Source organism: Gymnoscopelus microlampas (assembly GCF_963454915.1).
Source record: "Gymnoscopelus microlampas genome assembly, chromosome: 5".
Classification (NCBI taxonomy): Eukaryota; Metazoa; Chordata; class Actinopteri; order Myctophiformes; family Myctophidae; genus Gymnoscopelus; species Gymnoscopelus microlampas.
Window position 1 is genome coordinate 28,831,519 of NC_139942.1, and position 16,354 is coordinate 28,847,872.

General features: G+C 41.6%; 1 protein-coding gene across 2 annotated transcripts in view; it reads right to left on the reverse strand.

Annotated features, from left to right (window-relative positions):
- The window catches only part of LOC311046166 (epidermal retinol dehydrogenase 2-like), a 32,009-nt gene that overhangs the window by 8,455 nt on the left and 7,200 nt on the right, over window positions 1-16,354 (reverse strand). For both annotated transcript variants that reach the window (XM_084058337.1, XM_084058338.1), the window contains exons 5-6: window positions 15,231-15,375; window positions 7,710-7,835 (exon numbers count right to left, since the gene is read on the reverse strand). In XM_084058337.1, coding sequence (XP_083914463.1) covers window positions 7,710-7,835; window positions 15,231-15,375 — 271 coding nt within the window. The remainder of the gene's footprint in view (window positions 1-7,709; window positions 7,836-15,230; window positions 15,376-16,354) is intronic.

Here is a 16,354-nt window from a genome sequence, read left to right on the forward strand (position 1 = left end):
ACGCAACAAAGCCAGGAACTGATGTGGAGAAGATTAACCACATCGGTGTTCTTTCAACAGATCCGTCTCTTGGGAATGAATATCATTGACCCAAGCAAGGAATCATGCGCAAAGATGATTCTAGTCCGTTCTCTTCCTGACCCAAGCAGGGGCAGGAAGACAGCCTTGGGTGAGGAAGGCACATGCAATCATTTAATATCCTGTATCACAGTTCACAGTGTTAACAATGGGTGTCCTTAGCTCTGAGCTATTTGTATGCACATAGCTTTGCTCTATTGGACTGTCACCTGCCCAAATAGTCTTGCACATCAATATAAAAACATCTTCACTAGCTGCCCTGGCGGAGACCTGTGCTCAGAGGAGCAATTTTTTTCTAGTTAGTTAAATTAATCCTCTTGAGAAATTAAGTTCTTCAAGCATGGCTTGTTACTACAGACTGGTATATCTGTATATGCACTGTTTATCTGTAAAGCAACTTCTCATAATAATGAATTAAACATTATCCTCTGCCACGATTATCATTCCCTGCACCAACAGAGCTGGATGGGGGGGTGGATGCTGTCATTCCATTTGACTGTTAGCAGGAAGGACATCTGCAAATGTTATGAATGGATTTGCATGCAAATTTGTTAAAAGGGGGCGTGGCTTTTTCCATAAAAGCATGTATCTTCCGAACAGATTCATGCAACACTATGAAACTTTGATGAAAGTTGTCATGACAATGAACGACGGCTCAGCACCCGATTGGCCGGTCAATGGCCCAGGCCACACCCATTTCACATTTTTCGGAAGATAATTATGCTAGGCTACACTTTTCAAATACATTAAATTAATTCAATACTCGTATAACTTTATATTTTAACCCATTAACTCAATGCCTGCCAGAGTTTTTTCAGAAAAGTCTGTAGCCTCTGCCAGGGTTTTGCCATGATTTTGGTACCTGTTCGCGTAGCCACAGATTTTTTTCCTCCAGTATGATTGATCCCCAGATGGTTTCTAATCACAGATGAGATTCAGGTGTGGTTTCACAAATGTCAACGAGGTCATTTTGACCTCGTTAACATGTGTTGTTTGATGTTTGAATATAGCTCAAAACCAGTAGTTTTAAACCAAAAAACAATGTAAATTGTTTGTCCGTTTGAATTTTAACATTGAAGTGAATGGAGCAGCAAATCTTTGAACATTTTTAGCTCCTAATCTGTTCGAAATTCGAAAAGGGTTGAAATAATAAAAAAATTCAAAAAAAAATTTTTTTTTTTTTTTTTCTTTTTTTCAAAGACGTATATATACGTCATTGGCAGGCAACAGCTGATGATTCAAAGACGTATATATACGTCATTGGCAGGTAATCAGTTAAGACCTGAGGCCGATTCAAAAAATGTTTTCTAAATCCTAACATTTTGAAAAAAATATAAATATTTTTTCACGATTTTTCAAAAAATAGCATATCTACAAGCTCATAGCGCGGCACAAGCTCATAGCGTGGCATGAGCTTGTATATCTGCTATTTTTGAATAGCCAAAGAAATCTTAAGTGACACAGATGCGTTCCAGGTTTTAATGGGTTAAACCACAATGGAGTCTTATTTTATTGTACAAATATGAAATTGAAACTTTCCCAACAGGGGACATGCCAGTACGCACATATCCACCTAACCATCCCTCCCGTTATTCTCCATCTACCCTTTCTTCATTCCCTCCATCCATCTCTGGATCTATGTATCAATTATTTCTCCCATCTGCCTATACCTCATTTAATCATGCCCTTTGTTCCATCCATCCATTATTGTGGGTGCTACTGTGAGTAATAGCTTGTCTTCCATCACTTCGTTTTGGCCAGCAGCTTCAAAATGTCAGAACAATGGCTGTTGGCAAAGTGTCTGGTCGAGCTGACAATCCTACCTGTCAACAAAGCCAATCCTGCCAGAGTGTTGGGCTCATATTTGGCAGGGTGTTGGGCTCATATTTGGCAGGGGTCAAGCTGACAGAAATAGTTTTTTTCCCCAGGGATAAGTTTTTTTCAGTGTTGTGTATTCTACTGTAGAGTCACAGTACAGCAGTATAACAATCAGCAAAGTCTCATTAACACAAGGAAAGAGGACGGAAGGAGGATGAGTTCAGTTCCTATATGATGTGGCAGTAGAAGACTATGTTATGCACAAATATGGCTGAGGAAATTGCTCCACAAGGCTCTTGTCTTCAGACAATGCATACTGTAACCGATCAAAAGTCTTTGATGCAAATCCATTTACGTTGTGCCAACAGCAAAAACAAAAGCCAATTCCTGATGTTACAATTAGTAAGAAACTAATAATACACAAGCCATACGGAGACTTGGGGGTACATCCTCTGGCATTTTGTTTTATAATGCAATTTAGGATCATGGGTGGGATGGCCAACTTGGAAGGATTTTAATGGATATCACGCCCCCCCGCAAATTTGGCTCCAACGATATAGTTTGTAGTCATCAACATGTTGTTACATAAATCCAAAAGAAACTGCAATAAAGTACAGTAGACATACTTCAGAGTTGTCGGACTAGTATCACCCACTATTGTCAGACTTGCCATTGCATTAAGTTACAGGGTAAACACAGCTTAAGTCAAGGTTTGGTCTGTTTGATTTAGGTGTTTCTATGTGCCAGTATGATGTCAACTATACAGGAGTTGTCCATCTTTTCTGAACAAGTCTTGACATCTGTCTCTGCAGCCTTGTGCCACTAATCTTTTAGCCTACATTAGCCATGCTAAACGACAATGATTTAAATGATCATGGTTCAAAATAAAATGTTAGCATCAATGCAGCTCTGCAGGGTTGGCTGCAGGCCAGCTGGGAATTTCATTTGCTTTCATTCAACTGTGGTTTACTATTACGGATTTACCATTACGGACAAAATGAGTTCTCCATAAATGGCTTAGTGCACACGCCGCTATTCTCCCTCAGCAGTGGCTCATGTTTGTTTTGTGAGCATATTGACTTCATTATACGACGGTGTCGCATTCTGGAAATAGAGACCTACAAGCTTACATTTGTTGTGCGCTTACAGTACATGTGTCGTGCTACCTTGTTGATCAGCTATTTTCGGCAAGTGACACAATCACATGACAGATAATTTAAACAAATGTAAACAAACGCTGTGCCAACCCATGAAAAAAATATAAAGAATCTTTATTAAACAGCTCTTTGACATTTCTAGACAAACCACTGAACATGACAGAATGCACATGTAAACTGCCTTAGATAAAAAAGTAACAACAGGAAAGCACCATGGCAGAGATAAAAAGTAACAACAGGAAACCACAATGGCAGAGAAAGTAACAATAACAAAGCGCCATGGCAGAGAATTAACTTATGTTATTCTTATCATCTTCAGACAGTTCAAGCAGTATTGGTGAAAATAAACAGGTCTCTCCCAAAGCTAGACACCAGCGATAATTTCTATAATCTGCAGTAAGGCATGAAAGCACTCACCTGAAGCTGCATAATTGAGGACATATTCTATAGGCACCGTTTACTTAACCAAAATAAGTTCCCTTTCTTTATAGTAGTATGAGCAGTAACTGGCAGATAAAATGAAAAAGGCAGATGAAAAGACTGCCTATTGTAATTGTGTTAACAAATGCAACATGCCAATCATTCTCAATCTCTCCTTCTCCTGTCTGTTGGCTTTCACAGCAATGTTAGCTAAATGCAGCTCCAAGATTTGTAGCTTCATGACATGACAGTGCCAAGAGGGGCTCTCTACGTGTGTCTGGCAAAGGGAGAGAATTGTTAATGTTCTAAAATGGCTATATGCCAAGTTTCAAAAGCAAGATCAATGGCAAAACGTGCCATCTCTGTTTCATGTTGGACTTTCCCTCCAAGCCAACGAGAAAAAGTGACTTTTCGTGATAAAAGTGCTTTTATAAAATCAGCCGTAGGCCACTATAGTGCATCATGCCAACACCACAACCACCATCCAAACAGTGCACTCCACAGGTGAAATTCTACAGGGCCATTCTGAGCTGAAGAGGACAGCTAAAAACAGCCTGTGTGTGAGCTAGCACCAGTGAAGTTTATACCTACAGTATACAAACCAGTATACAAACCAGTGTGTGCTTATGTGTTCATGTATGTGTCAGTGTGTGTTAGTGCAGTTTGCGGTGTGGGCTGGGATTAGCATGGTCGCTGTCTATATTGTCGAAGACGCCCAGGTAAAAGCCATACAGGGTGGTCAGCTTCCAGTACAGAGTGCTACAAAAAAATTAAGAGAGGAAGAGGACAGAATACTGAGGACTTTACTGAGAAGATCACTTTCAATCAAACAAACAAAATGTGTACACATTTTGGGTTGATTGTGTGTTTTTGATAATGGATAAAGTTCAGACATCAAATCATTTTTTTGGGACACATGACTTAAGTGGGGACAACATTGGTAGTCGCAGTTTAGATTTGACTGCAGGTTAATAACCTCATTCTAGTAAATCTCTCTCCACACTGATAGGCAGTCTCTAAAACAACTTAGCACTATATACAGTAGTTTGTTGTATTGTTCCCGATGAGCAGGTTGGTGCCTTGCATGGTTTCCTCCGCCATCGGTAAATGAATGTGTGTGTGTGAATGGGTGAATGTAATGCACAATCTATGTAAAGCGCTTTGGATAAAAGCGCTATATAAATGCACCATTTACCATTTATAGTTTGTTGTATGATGAATAGCGAAAATAGCTGCTCCCACTCTTTTTGAATTTTGTTTACAATTTATGGACTTTTTTTTACACTTTTGCCTATAATGACATACCCAAAATAGGGCCGATATGTTGAAAGTGGTTAAAGGACATTACGCTCACAATGAACTCTCTATGCTGATGTGTTCACTGCTGCCATATGCAAATCCCCCTCCACCCACGCCTGCACCACTGCTTTGGTTCTGCTCTACATGAATACTTATTGGATTTCACCCCACGACTGACACAGCCCTGGATAGGCAACCAGGCCAAGCGGAGATCTGCACTCCAAGGAGCGCACTTTTCAAGTTGCATTTCAACTGATGATAGAAGAGAGAATAGATAGAAGAGAGAATAAACAGAGATAGTTGAGAGGAAAATAAGGGAACTAGTGAAATGGGTTTTATAAAAGGGAAGCAGTAATCCTGGTCTCTATACTGCCTCCCCCTGGTGGCGCCTGATGGAGGGGAAAGGAACTGGTTGGAATAACGTCTTCCTTCCACGCGCTACGTCCTACGTCCTACCGGGTTAACTCCCCATGTCAGGCGATAAGAAGCGGTCTGTTCACTCTTCATGCATTGAAGGAAGCATGAGCTGAGTTCGGGGCTCTCCCCAGGCTGGCAGAGGGAGAGTAGCGCCCAGGATTACAAGCTTAGGCATTAGTACTGGGTGAAAAATAGGGGTTAAAAAAATCATGGGATAAAAAAAAAATAGAAAAAAATAAAATAATGAATATATATATATATATATATATATATATATATATATATATATATATATATATATATATATATATATATATATATATATATATATATATATTATATATATATATATACACACGATGATGCAAAAGGACAAGTTTTGAGTTTTGACATCATTCACGCCAACATTTTGCAGAGAAATACACTGAAGACAGGCCATTTTTGCCACACCATATTGATCTCACATCATAAAAATGGTATTTAGGATGAGGATAACAACAGAAAGAGGGGAAGAGAGAAAGGACTAAAAGGAGTCAGTAATAGAGGGGCATTAATAGGGGCAGCAACAGAGTTCTTTAACGACTCCACCAAGGGAATTACTGATCAGTCTGTCATTCCTTCACTACTTCAATTACAGTAGAAAAGCGATTCCATGTTCCAAACCTCATAGAATCCAATTTTCAGCTGATACATTCAGCAGGTAACACCCCCCCCCCCCCCCCCCCCATACACAAAAACAACTTCATGCAGGTAAATAATAACATTGACCACTGGGCAACAAGAACTGGTGGGCGCTGCAGAGAGACCACTCTATTGCTACAGGCAATAAACTAAAATAATTTGCACACCCTTGTGGTGTTAAGAGGTTCATATTTCCAAGGCTTTGTTTGTGAAATATACTAATACCGATCATTTAGCACTGTTTGAGATTTGTAAAAATGCAATCACCATTAAGACCCCAATTTTATCAACTGACCCCCGCCCCCTTGCCATTTTCCTAATGTGGCCCTCAGATTAAGCTATTTGAGTAGCGTGTTTTTTAAAGCAGGAGTGTCTACTCTGAAAGTAGCCGACAATTTAACTGACAAAAAAGCATTTCGGAAGAAAATATCAGGCATAATGCAGTGATAACTGCATTAATCTATCGACTATTAATCACTAACCATTCCAAGATTTTACTGACAGGGCTTTGGGCAACATGATAAAAGAAAAGAAAAAAGAATTAAGATACTGAATCTCAGATTTCCCCAGTAGATCAATCTGGCCAGTGACTTACCATTATAGCTCAAGATGCCCCTAAAGCACCGACATGCACACACCTTGCTTTTTGCCATCCCTCAGAGAAAAAAATGAGGAATGTTCCTAATAATGTAAAGAGTAAAACAAACCCTGCACTAGCATCTGTTGAAGTGTGTGTGTGTGTGTGTGTGTGTGTGTGTGTGTGTGTGTGTGTGTGTGCGCGCACGCTTTCTATATCCTCGCTGTAGGGTGGCTTATGTCCCATGTCTAAAATTGTTATTTTTCAAAAAATGGAAAAGCTAACCTTGTGCCAATGGATCTAATGTAGATATTTAGTCACAAGCTTGTTAATACATTGCATTGGTTCAATAATTATAAAAACCCAAAGACACTTAACCACTTTCACTTAAAAAAAAAGACATTGTGACGCGTTGTGAGCTTGTAGATTGGCTATTTTTGTGGACACTGTAGTATGACAAAGCAGGGCATTAATAGTTGAAATACATTTCTGCCTGATAGCAACGATATGTGTCATCACATTTTGTCATTGAAACAATTGAATCATTTTGCTTTACATAATTATATCATGTAGTCCTAGTCGTGACATTTTGTCCTGAACCAGTAAACCAGTACAGAGTGCTTTTACATAACAGTCATGCTTTACACCAACACCACTGCCTATAACAAGGCAAAGCCATGAAAGTGGGCGGAGAGGGGGAAGTTATGAGGGTTTTATTTATGTCTGAGTTGACCTGTGACTCTGAGCAGGTCATGACCTGTAGGGCCACATGTGGTGTTTAGCCAAGGAGAGCCTGCGGAATCTGACTAACACATGTCAGAGGAGAGGGTTTCTGCAAAGACGGGGTGCAAGAATCTGAAGATGGAAGTGACTTGTGTATGCAAAAGTCGTCCATAATACTGTATAGATATATACCAAACAAATAATTGTGTTACTTTTAATTGTTGCATCCTTTACATTTGCAACAAGTATATTAAAATAATCAAAAAAAATATTTAAATCCCCAAAAAATTGAGTGAGGGAGTGATACAGAGATTTGAAAAAAGCACAGTTTCCTACATGGCTTAATAGCCAAGGAGGGTCCTCTTTTGCTAAGAAACATGTGATGATTCTGACGAAGAAAGAAGTGATCAGATACCGCACATGCACAACAGTGAGGAATAGAAAGAGTGTGTGAGAAAAAGGGAGAAAGAGAGCGTCACATACAGGTAGAAAGCCAGATACACACACAAGGTCAGAGATGGAGAGACAGATATACTAACTTCTTGAGTCCAGCGATGAGGTACATGCTCTTCGGCAGCAGTAGATAGATTTGATCCGTTAGGACAGCCTGGATTATCTTCTTAGCTACGTAATTCGGGTCAAGGATTGGCAGCACTGTTGGCCATCTGATGAAAAACAAATATCATTTATAACAAGAGACATTATAATTGTTCAATTAAACAGTAAATAAGGGCTAATTAATACTTTGTAACACAACCGTGTCTCTGACCAAAAACATATCATACATTATTTTCTTCATCCAAGTATAATTTAGGCTTTACAGAGCAACAGTATTAATGGTTTGTTTTCAAAGTCATCATCAAACCTTCTGTACCTTTCAATAACTGCTCACTCAAACGCGCCTTTTATTAGACCGGTCATCGGTCATTTACAAACAAGGAGCTCAGAAGTAGGCTATGCTTCCTTTCTTCAATTAAACCCAGAGAAGGTCCATTAACCAGGGTGATTTTTGAATGCATGGGTCATTAAGACAGACACAGAGTGCCTCAATTAAACAGACAGCGAAACTCATAAACAATTATTAATACTAGATAACCAAAATACGAATAGGCTCTACTAATGAAGACCGAGCCGTAACACAGAGCTGTTGGGGTGATGGGGTCACACCAGGTCTTGGGCTACACGTACAGGGACAAGAATAGTAGGGCAATATGGATTAAAAATTGGGCATACGAGTTTTATAAACCAAATCAATATTCCATCTCTCTCCATAGTGTTACAGTTCTCCCCCTAATATCTTACATTACATTACACTCATATAGAAATGTTCATATCATAAGTATATTTATGTTACAGGAGAATATGATGTGTTGCCCAGCCTTGGGTACATGCTAGCGGGTGCGGCTTTAGGGGATGATAGATGATCGAAGGAAGGAGGGAATTTATATAAATGGATTGATGATGAGGGGGAGATGGAGTGACAGACAAAGTGCTTATAGAAGGACAATGAATTGGTGGACATAGACTACAGGACTACATGGACCAGCACATTTTGTCTTACACGACAAACTGACGTTAGGTGTCCGATTCATGCCTGAGGCACTGTTTTAACCCGTTTATTACACATTTAGCCTGCGTGTTCTCTATCACGCGCACACACACCTGCCATAATCTGCTTCATTTGCATTCTCTCTGCTACACACGGGATGACTGAGAACAGTGCAACATGTGCCCTAGGCTAGGAAACACATGTTACATATGTTTCCTCTTTTATCTTCACACCACAGACACAGACTAACTCCTGAGACTAGAAACCTCTGTGGCTGAACAAAAAAGGAAGTCAAAGCCAAAAGGGACTCATTCACGAAACATGCTTACGATCATATTTGGTCTTAAAGCACTCGTGTTAGCACTTCCACAAGTGTAGTCTGATTCATCTTTCTTCATCTTAGCTGAATGTGCTGAATGTGTTTGTTGGTACACACACAAAACTCCATGTCTTCTCTGAGAAAACATGTGAAGCCGCACAAATGCATTATTATTTATTGCTAAATCAATTACAGTAATGACAAATCAAAATGTTTCAGTTCCCCATTTGTTGAATACAAAAAAAAACAATTATCTATTGCTTGTATATGAAGGATGCATAATTGAGCTAATACAAGTTCATGTAAGCTATATGAAGGCCGATTCATATAGCCTAGATATTTACACTGTATGTATTAGCCGAGGGCCGATTTACACATGAATAGGAAGCATAAACTGGCGGAAAAAAAGCACTAATTTAACCAAAGTAGCGGGGTGACGTCGGGACTTCGGTACTCGAACAGTGTTGTGCCTGAACGCGTTCAATGAACGATCGTTCATGAACTCGTTCATATTTTGGGCGAACGTGAACTGAACTTACTGTATATCCGCTAGATGAACGTTATTGTGAACGCGTTCATTCTGGCGTTTGTGAACGGCGTTCTCTCGCGTTCTTAACTTCGTTCAAGAGTGTCCCAAAATTCCATGGTTACATCGGTTTGTCATGTTGTATTTCATCCTATTCTGTGTTTCCGAGGCGTCTTGAACGCACCATCAGCCAAAAAAGAGAAAACAATTCCTCTGCGCACATGCAGTGCCAGTGCGCACTGCGCAGCGCGGAGTGAACTCAGTCTACGTGCAGACAGCTCCGCGATTACAGATAGCTCCTTGGGTTAAAAATGCAAGAGAAGCAACACTTAGCTTTATAAAATAAATGTCCGTTTATAAGTTGTTGTGTCACTGTAGCATGCTGAGTGATAATGACCCACAGCTGTTTGTTCTTCTAGCAGAGTCTCCGACGCGAGATCATTTTGTAATTAAAGAAAGCTTCTGCGCTGTATTAGCCACACACACAAAGTCTTTTTCACAACTTTTCGCTATTGATGCCTTTTCTTTCTCTCTCTGCTGCTGTTGTTCTCTCTGGGATAAAGCCTAATTTACACTTCGCAGCACGACGGTGTCCCGTGCCTAAATAGCAGATATACAATCTCACAACGCGATGCAACTCATTGTGAGCTTTTAGGTCTGCTATTAAAACATTATGGCTACAAATGGCATAATCCTGGATTATATTCATACTAGAGTTTCGGGGGGCTACGCCCCCCTCAACCCCAGCCGCGCACGGGGCCCAGCGTGGCCGTGTGTATATTGGGGGACCCAAATCGCCGGAGTGAAACTGTGGAAAAGTTTTTTTGAAAAAGGAAAAAATTTGAAGAAATAATATTTGTTATGTTTCAGGGGGTCCACAGGGGGTCCGCGGACCCCCTGATGGTCCACTGACCCCCTGTGGAGTGTTGGGACGCGCGGGGACACCCCTGGAACATTGCGGACCATTTCGGTGTTTTTTTTTTTTTCATGAAGGTGGTTGCTTGTTTCTGGCGCAGGCTGTGCAAACCTGGCAACCCAGCGCATGCTGCCGCACGTTTAAGTGGCGTAGCGTCATGAGGGTCAGTGGGGCCGTGGCTCGGTCAGTGAAGACCCTGTAGTGCGGATGATATGTGGCATAGAGGGGCAGATTGTAAATCCACAGAGGAAACATCCGTGGGCTACCATTGGTTCAGCGATGTGTGCGGTCGCCCTGCGGCCCCTCCTCCTCCACCAATGTGCAGTATTGAGAGCCCTGACGTCACAACAATTGGAGCGATGGGCACTGCACTGTGGTTGGTTAGGGTACACCTAGGGCGCAGGTAGAACCCAGTTAAAGCCTGCATGGGCAAACCCAGTTGGGACCCGCCTTGGTCCCACATAAACATGGCTAGTTGGGGCCCACCTAAGGGCCAGGTAGAAGCTACTTATAGCCTGCATGGGCATCGCAGTTGGGACTGAAGTGGATGCCGCTGACATTGCTGACATGGGGTCCATATGGTTTAGCCCACCTTGAAACCATATGGGAACTACGCTGGCATGCTGGCTGTAATGCAAACGCTGCATCATACCTGCAGTGTGTAGTTTGATGTTGTGTGTGTAGCAGATATACCTGCAGTGTGTAGATCAATGTCCATAGGAAAGTCAATGCCCAGCAGTGTTTTTTTTCCCCAGCAGAGTTTCTAGTGTCTCTGTGTCTCTCTGGAAGAGGTTGCACATGAACTCTGCAGCCGCACTGAGGCGCTCCAACACAAACACTCTGACATTAAGCTGCTTCACACAACAAACATCAGCACCACGCTGCTGTTTGTCCAAAAGACACAATATCTCCTCTCCCACCGACGTCATGTGTTCATTTATCGACAGCCGTACAGACTCCTTTTGACACATTTTACGTCGTTTATCCAGCTCTCACTGACTCTCCACATCGGGCTGTTATTTTGCTGCGATCAAGTCAACGATGTGAGAGATTAGCTATCACAGACGGACGGACAGGGGGTGAAACATAGTCTTGCGCCATGCCTTTCGGCCTGGCGGAGACAATAAAAAACCGAAAGTAAAGGAAATGGCCATTTCTGCAACAGAAGTAGTCAAGAAACTATGCTATGAAAACATGGGCCACATTGGCAAAGAATGTAAGAAAGAGGCAATCATGTAGAAAATAGCCGATCTCCAAGCTTACAAAGCCTCTCAACGTGAGGCGTTTCGAGCTTGTAGATCGGCTATTTTCACAATATTTACTTGTGGAACGGAGTCAAACAGAATGGGGGGGTCCCAGATCAAGTACGTGTATTTGGGGGGGGGGGGGGGGGGGGGGGGGGGGGGGGGCGGCGTGAAAGGGTTGATAAACACTGCTCTAATCGGAGCGAAATTATCTGAAATTACTACATGACCATAATGCAGCCTAACATGCGTTGCACGGGGCGGTCCTGCCATTACGTTAGTTACTGTAGTTGCTGTGGAGCTACATAGTTCTCCAGAAGACACACACAAACATACACCATCTACAATGGACGAACTGAGCAGCAATGTAGACATTCACCACACGAACGTGCATTGTTGACAAAGTGATTGCACAGGCGCTGCAGGCATGACAACCAGGTTAGCGTTAGCGACATGGCAGCTATCACAGCGCCCTGTCCGTCGTGCTGCAACTGCCTGTGATGGCTACAGCAGTAACAGCAAGCTGTCTGCGATGCCATTGTCTGGAGACTGCTCTTAGCGTGACACGACCAATGAGAGTGAGCGCTGTAGTTGTTGCTAAGATACGGTGGCGTCTCTGCCCCATAGCTTGTAGATCTCTCACACATGATTGGCGTAGGCTGCGTTGCCAGGTCTGACTTTGTGTCTAAGCAATGGTCGGCTTATTTTTGCGCGCCTTTGGGCTCGTTTGCATTGTGCGCACGGCAGCGCTTGTTTAGCGTACGTCAGCGCGACGTGGCAACGGACGTGGCAACGTGAAAGGTGATTGGCTGGTGAAAAGAAACACCCGACGTTACACCAGAAATGGTGCCTGGAGAAAATGGTGACCAAAAAAAAAGTTTGGAAAAAAAGGAAAAAACCCCCGCAGCGGCTGCCTGCTGTTGTGGTGATGAGGTTGTGCGCACGGTAAACGGTACGAAGCTGCCTCCCCTTCCGTTTTGTCCGACATTTGGTGAGTAGAATTAATTATGTTGCGCGGTGGAAAAGGTGTAGTGAACAGTGAGATGTCCCCTACGCGAGGCGTAAATTCAGCGCGGCCGCCGTGGCGAGTCAGTTGGCGACATGTGGTCTGGCGGTGCGTTGTTTATTCGATAACAGAGCTGTGGGGTGTGGACACCGAGGGTGCGGAAGTCGGTCGGCATTTATATAGTTAGATAATAACACAGGCCTGGGTATTGAACGTTTTTCAAGTCAAGGAACCCTTAGCTGAGAGAGAGACCCTTATTAATGATATATATGTATGGGGAGGGGGGGGGGGGGAAGAGAGAGAGAGAGAGAGAGAGAGAGAGAGAGAGAAAAAGAACGAAAAAGAACTGAACTACCGGTAGTTCATTTTTTGAACCATGAACTTTAGTTCAAAATTTTGAATTATGAACTGAACTTTGAACTAGTCCATTTTAAAATTTGTGAACTGAACTTTGAACTAGTTCATATTTTAAGTGAACTTTCCCAACACTGCTGCCGAATCAAGACTTTATTATTTAAAACGTGTGCTATTTCACCATACAGGACAAGATGTAATGTATTTAACATTGGTATATATGTAATATGTTCTGAGTACACATTTGCAAGTCAGGCTATACATTATAAATCAAGTATTATTTCAATATATGACTAACATGGATAAGATCAACTGAATTTGATAAAGGTGCCACAGAATTGCAACCATTTATGCTATTTTTTTGTCTTAATTGTCTATGACTGTAAATCCCTTTCCCTTCATCCTCACTTTCACCACCTCCTCCGACCCTCTTCCCTAGATCTCTCTCTCTTCCATGTCTCTTTCCACATCTACACTGCTGTTCCTTTCTCTTTACTCTTCCTCCTCTTAAAGCATTTTAAAGCATCTTTGGGCTATTGGCTGTCATGGCTGGGCTATAAAACCCAGCAGCTAACATGGCCTAATGGACTTTCTTTCTATACGTGCGCACACACAAACCCATAAAGGCAACCAAGAAAATCTATAGGGAGCCATTATCACAGAGCAGTCTTGATAATCTACTACTAAACAGCCCTTTACAGCAGTGATGACTCAATAAGAAATGAAGAGGGGGGAGAAAGGAGTGACAGTGGGAGAGGGAAGAGAGAGGAAAGACAGAGAGGAGACACAAAGAGAGAGAGAGAGAGAGACAAGAGAGAGGAGAGAGAGAAGAGCCAGAGAGCAGATAAACTGAGAGGAAACAGAGATAGAGAAGAGACAAAGGGAGAGAGAACAGTGAGGAGAGGAAAAGTGAGAAAGGTAAAAACTCAAATACAAAAGTGAAGTATGACAAATTTACACACAAACATACAGACAGACAGACAGACGCAAAGAAAGACAAATGCAAGTCCATCAGATCAAATTGGTTTGTTTGAAGAGACGCCAGGTTGATTGAGATGATAATAGCCAATTCACCATGAGTCATGATGGCACTACAATCATTAACTTGTTAATTCAGTGGGCACAGAGGCAATATACCAGTTCATCAAGTTCTTCTGAGGTGTCATCCTACATTAAAATTGGCTAATGGGAGCCGGTGGACCACGGCCACTTCGCTCTGACTCAGAGTCCATAAACAAACAAAGATAAGATCATATTTAGGCAGGACCATAGCCATGTCACTCTGACATAACCATAAACAAACCTGTTAGTATGTTTTGTTAACTGATAGTATATTTGGTTGCAACTATATAGTTTAAGGCCTCTATCCTTCTCTATGATTTATAATGACTAGGAACAGATGTTCCTGAGACCATGTCTACTTTAGTATAGGAGGCTCATTGTCCAGCTATTTTCATGGAATGCTTATTTGACTTAGACCGGAGTAAAGGTCAATCTAAAACAGGGGTGGGCAACTTTGATGATGGAGACGGCCACTATATTTCCACACTCACTCCAGAGTGAGTGTTGCATATAGTACTGTCGGGCAGAAACCTCTAATCTCCGTATTTTATTTTATTTTACTTTTTTTGTAATTAATGCCCTCCTTCGTCATTCTATGTCACATAAAAGTAGCGACGCGTTTTGAGCTTGTATATCGTGCTATTTTTGTTATAGGAATCCAGATTTTTTTATTTATATTAATTTATACTATTTTTTAATTGGAATCTTGAAAAGTAACATTTCTATTTAATTTCAAATATAGTATATAGGCACATACTAATGACATCAGGGATCTCCATATTATGGGCATAAACGGGACAGGTAAACAGACAGATACAGAGATCTCCATACATGGGCACAAAGGGGGGACAGACATACGGGTACTCTACGCAAACATGCTGAAGTAGCCAAGTAGCCAGAACAGAAATTATCAAAATCATATTAAAAACATTAAGCAATAATTTCCACTTTGGCCATATACTGTAAAAGCCGAAATGCAGTGTTGCATTAGAGGAGTCTGGGGAGAGGACATTCTGTATTGTGAAATGATTATCATGTTAGACCAATATGTGACCTTTTTGTGAAATCCAGTGTGGTGACCTACTTGGTTTGAGCACCGTCGAACATGCCGGTGTTGATGAAATAGGGGCAGACGATGGTAGTTTTCACGCCATCTTTCCCCGTTGCAAGGAGCTCTAGGCCTACTGACTCAGCAAAACCCACAGCTGCAAACTTGCTGGCACAGTAGTCTGAAGGAGGGTGGGGTTTAATGTCACAGGAAGGACAACAAATAAGAGTTAGAAAGGTGTATTCAAATATTTCATACATAGACAAGGTTACATCACATGCAAACGAACACACATGCACACATGAATGAAAACAAGTGGTGTAGTAGTCAGGGAAGCTGGAACCATGGCATCTGAGGATGACTGCAGGTACTTTTTTTGTTGTTGATTAAGCTGTTTAAAAAAATAAAGTACTTCTTATGGTTCTCGAGACACGTGAACTACAGACACGCAGACTGACACACGCATTTATAGTAGGATATTAAAAAAATATATATATTTATTCATGCTCTATTTTCCACAACAAAAACGTTTTTCTTTTTTTTTTGGAAGATTCGCTGCGATTCCAACTTTGGTAAAAGTTGATTCGCAAACGTACACTGTCGACCAGTAGCAATCCAGCTTTGACAGTAAAACTGATTATCTGCACTACAGTATGAGCCAATTCAGAACGACTGAACCCACAGAAGATACTGGAGCACTCGATTTACTTTTACCATAGTTTTAAATTCAGGTGCAAACAAACATACAGAGTGGCTAATGTTTACTTTGGACACAGTGTTCCTCCCTCAGGGTCAGAGTTTTGACGCTGAAGAAGACACATTTCTGATTGTTGCTGGGGTTAAACCACAAGGTTTTCAGATCAGTCATGTTCTCACTTCTTTATTCTATAATCTAAATAAAGAAATAACACAGCAGAGCCAGCTCTCATGACCTTAAGTCACTTCAGACAAACCTTTCAACCCATTATTCCTGTTTGATGTATAGAGCAGACACTGTACAGAAATATATCTGTCCACTGCTGTACCCCATATCATTTCATGACATATTATTTTTAGCAGTGCATTTAATTCAATGTCCCAGGCAAACCTTTGGCTTACAGCCTGACAGGGCAGGGTAAAAGGGTTGCTGAGAGATACTGAATCAACCTCGCCCACTATCT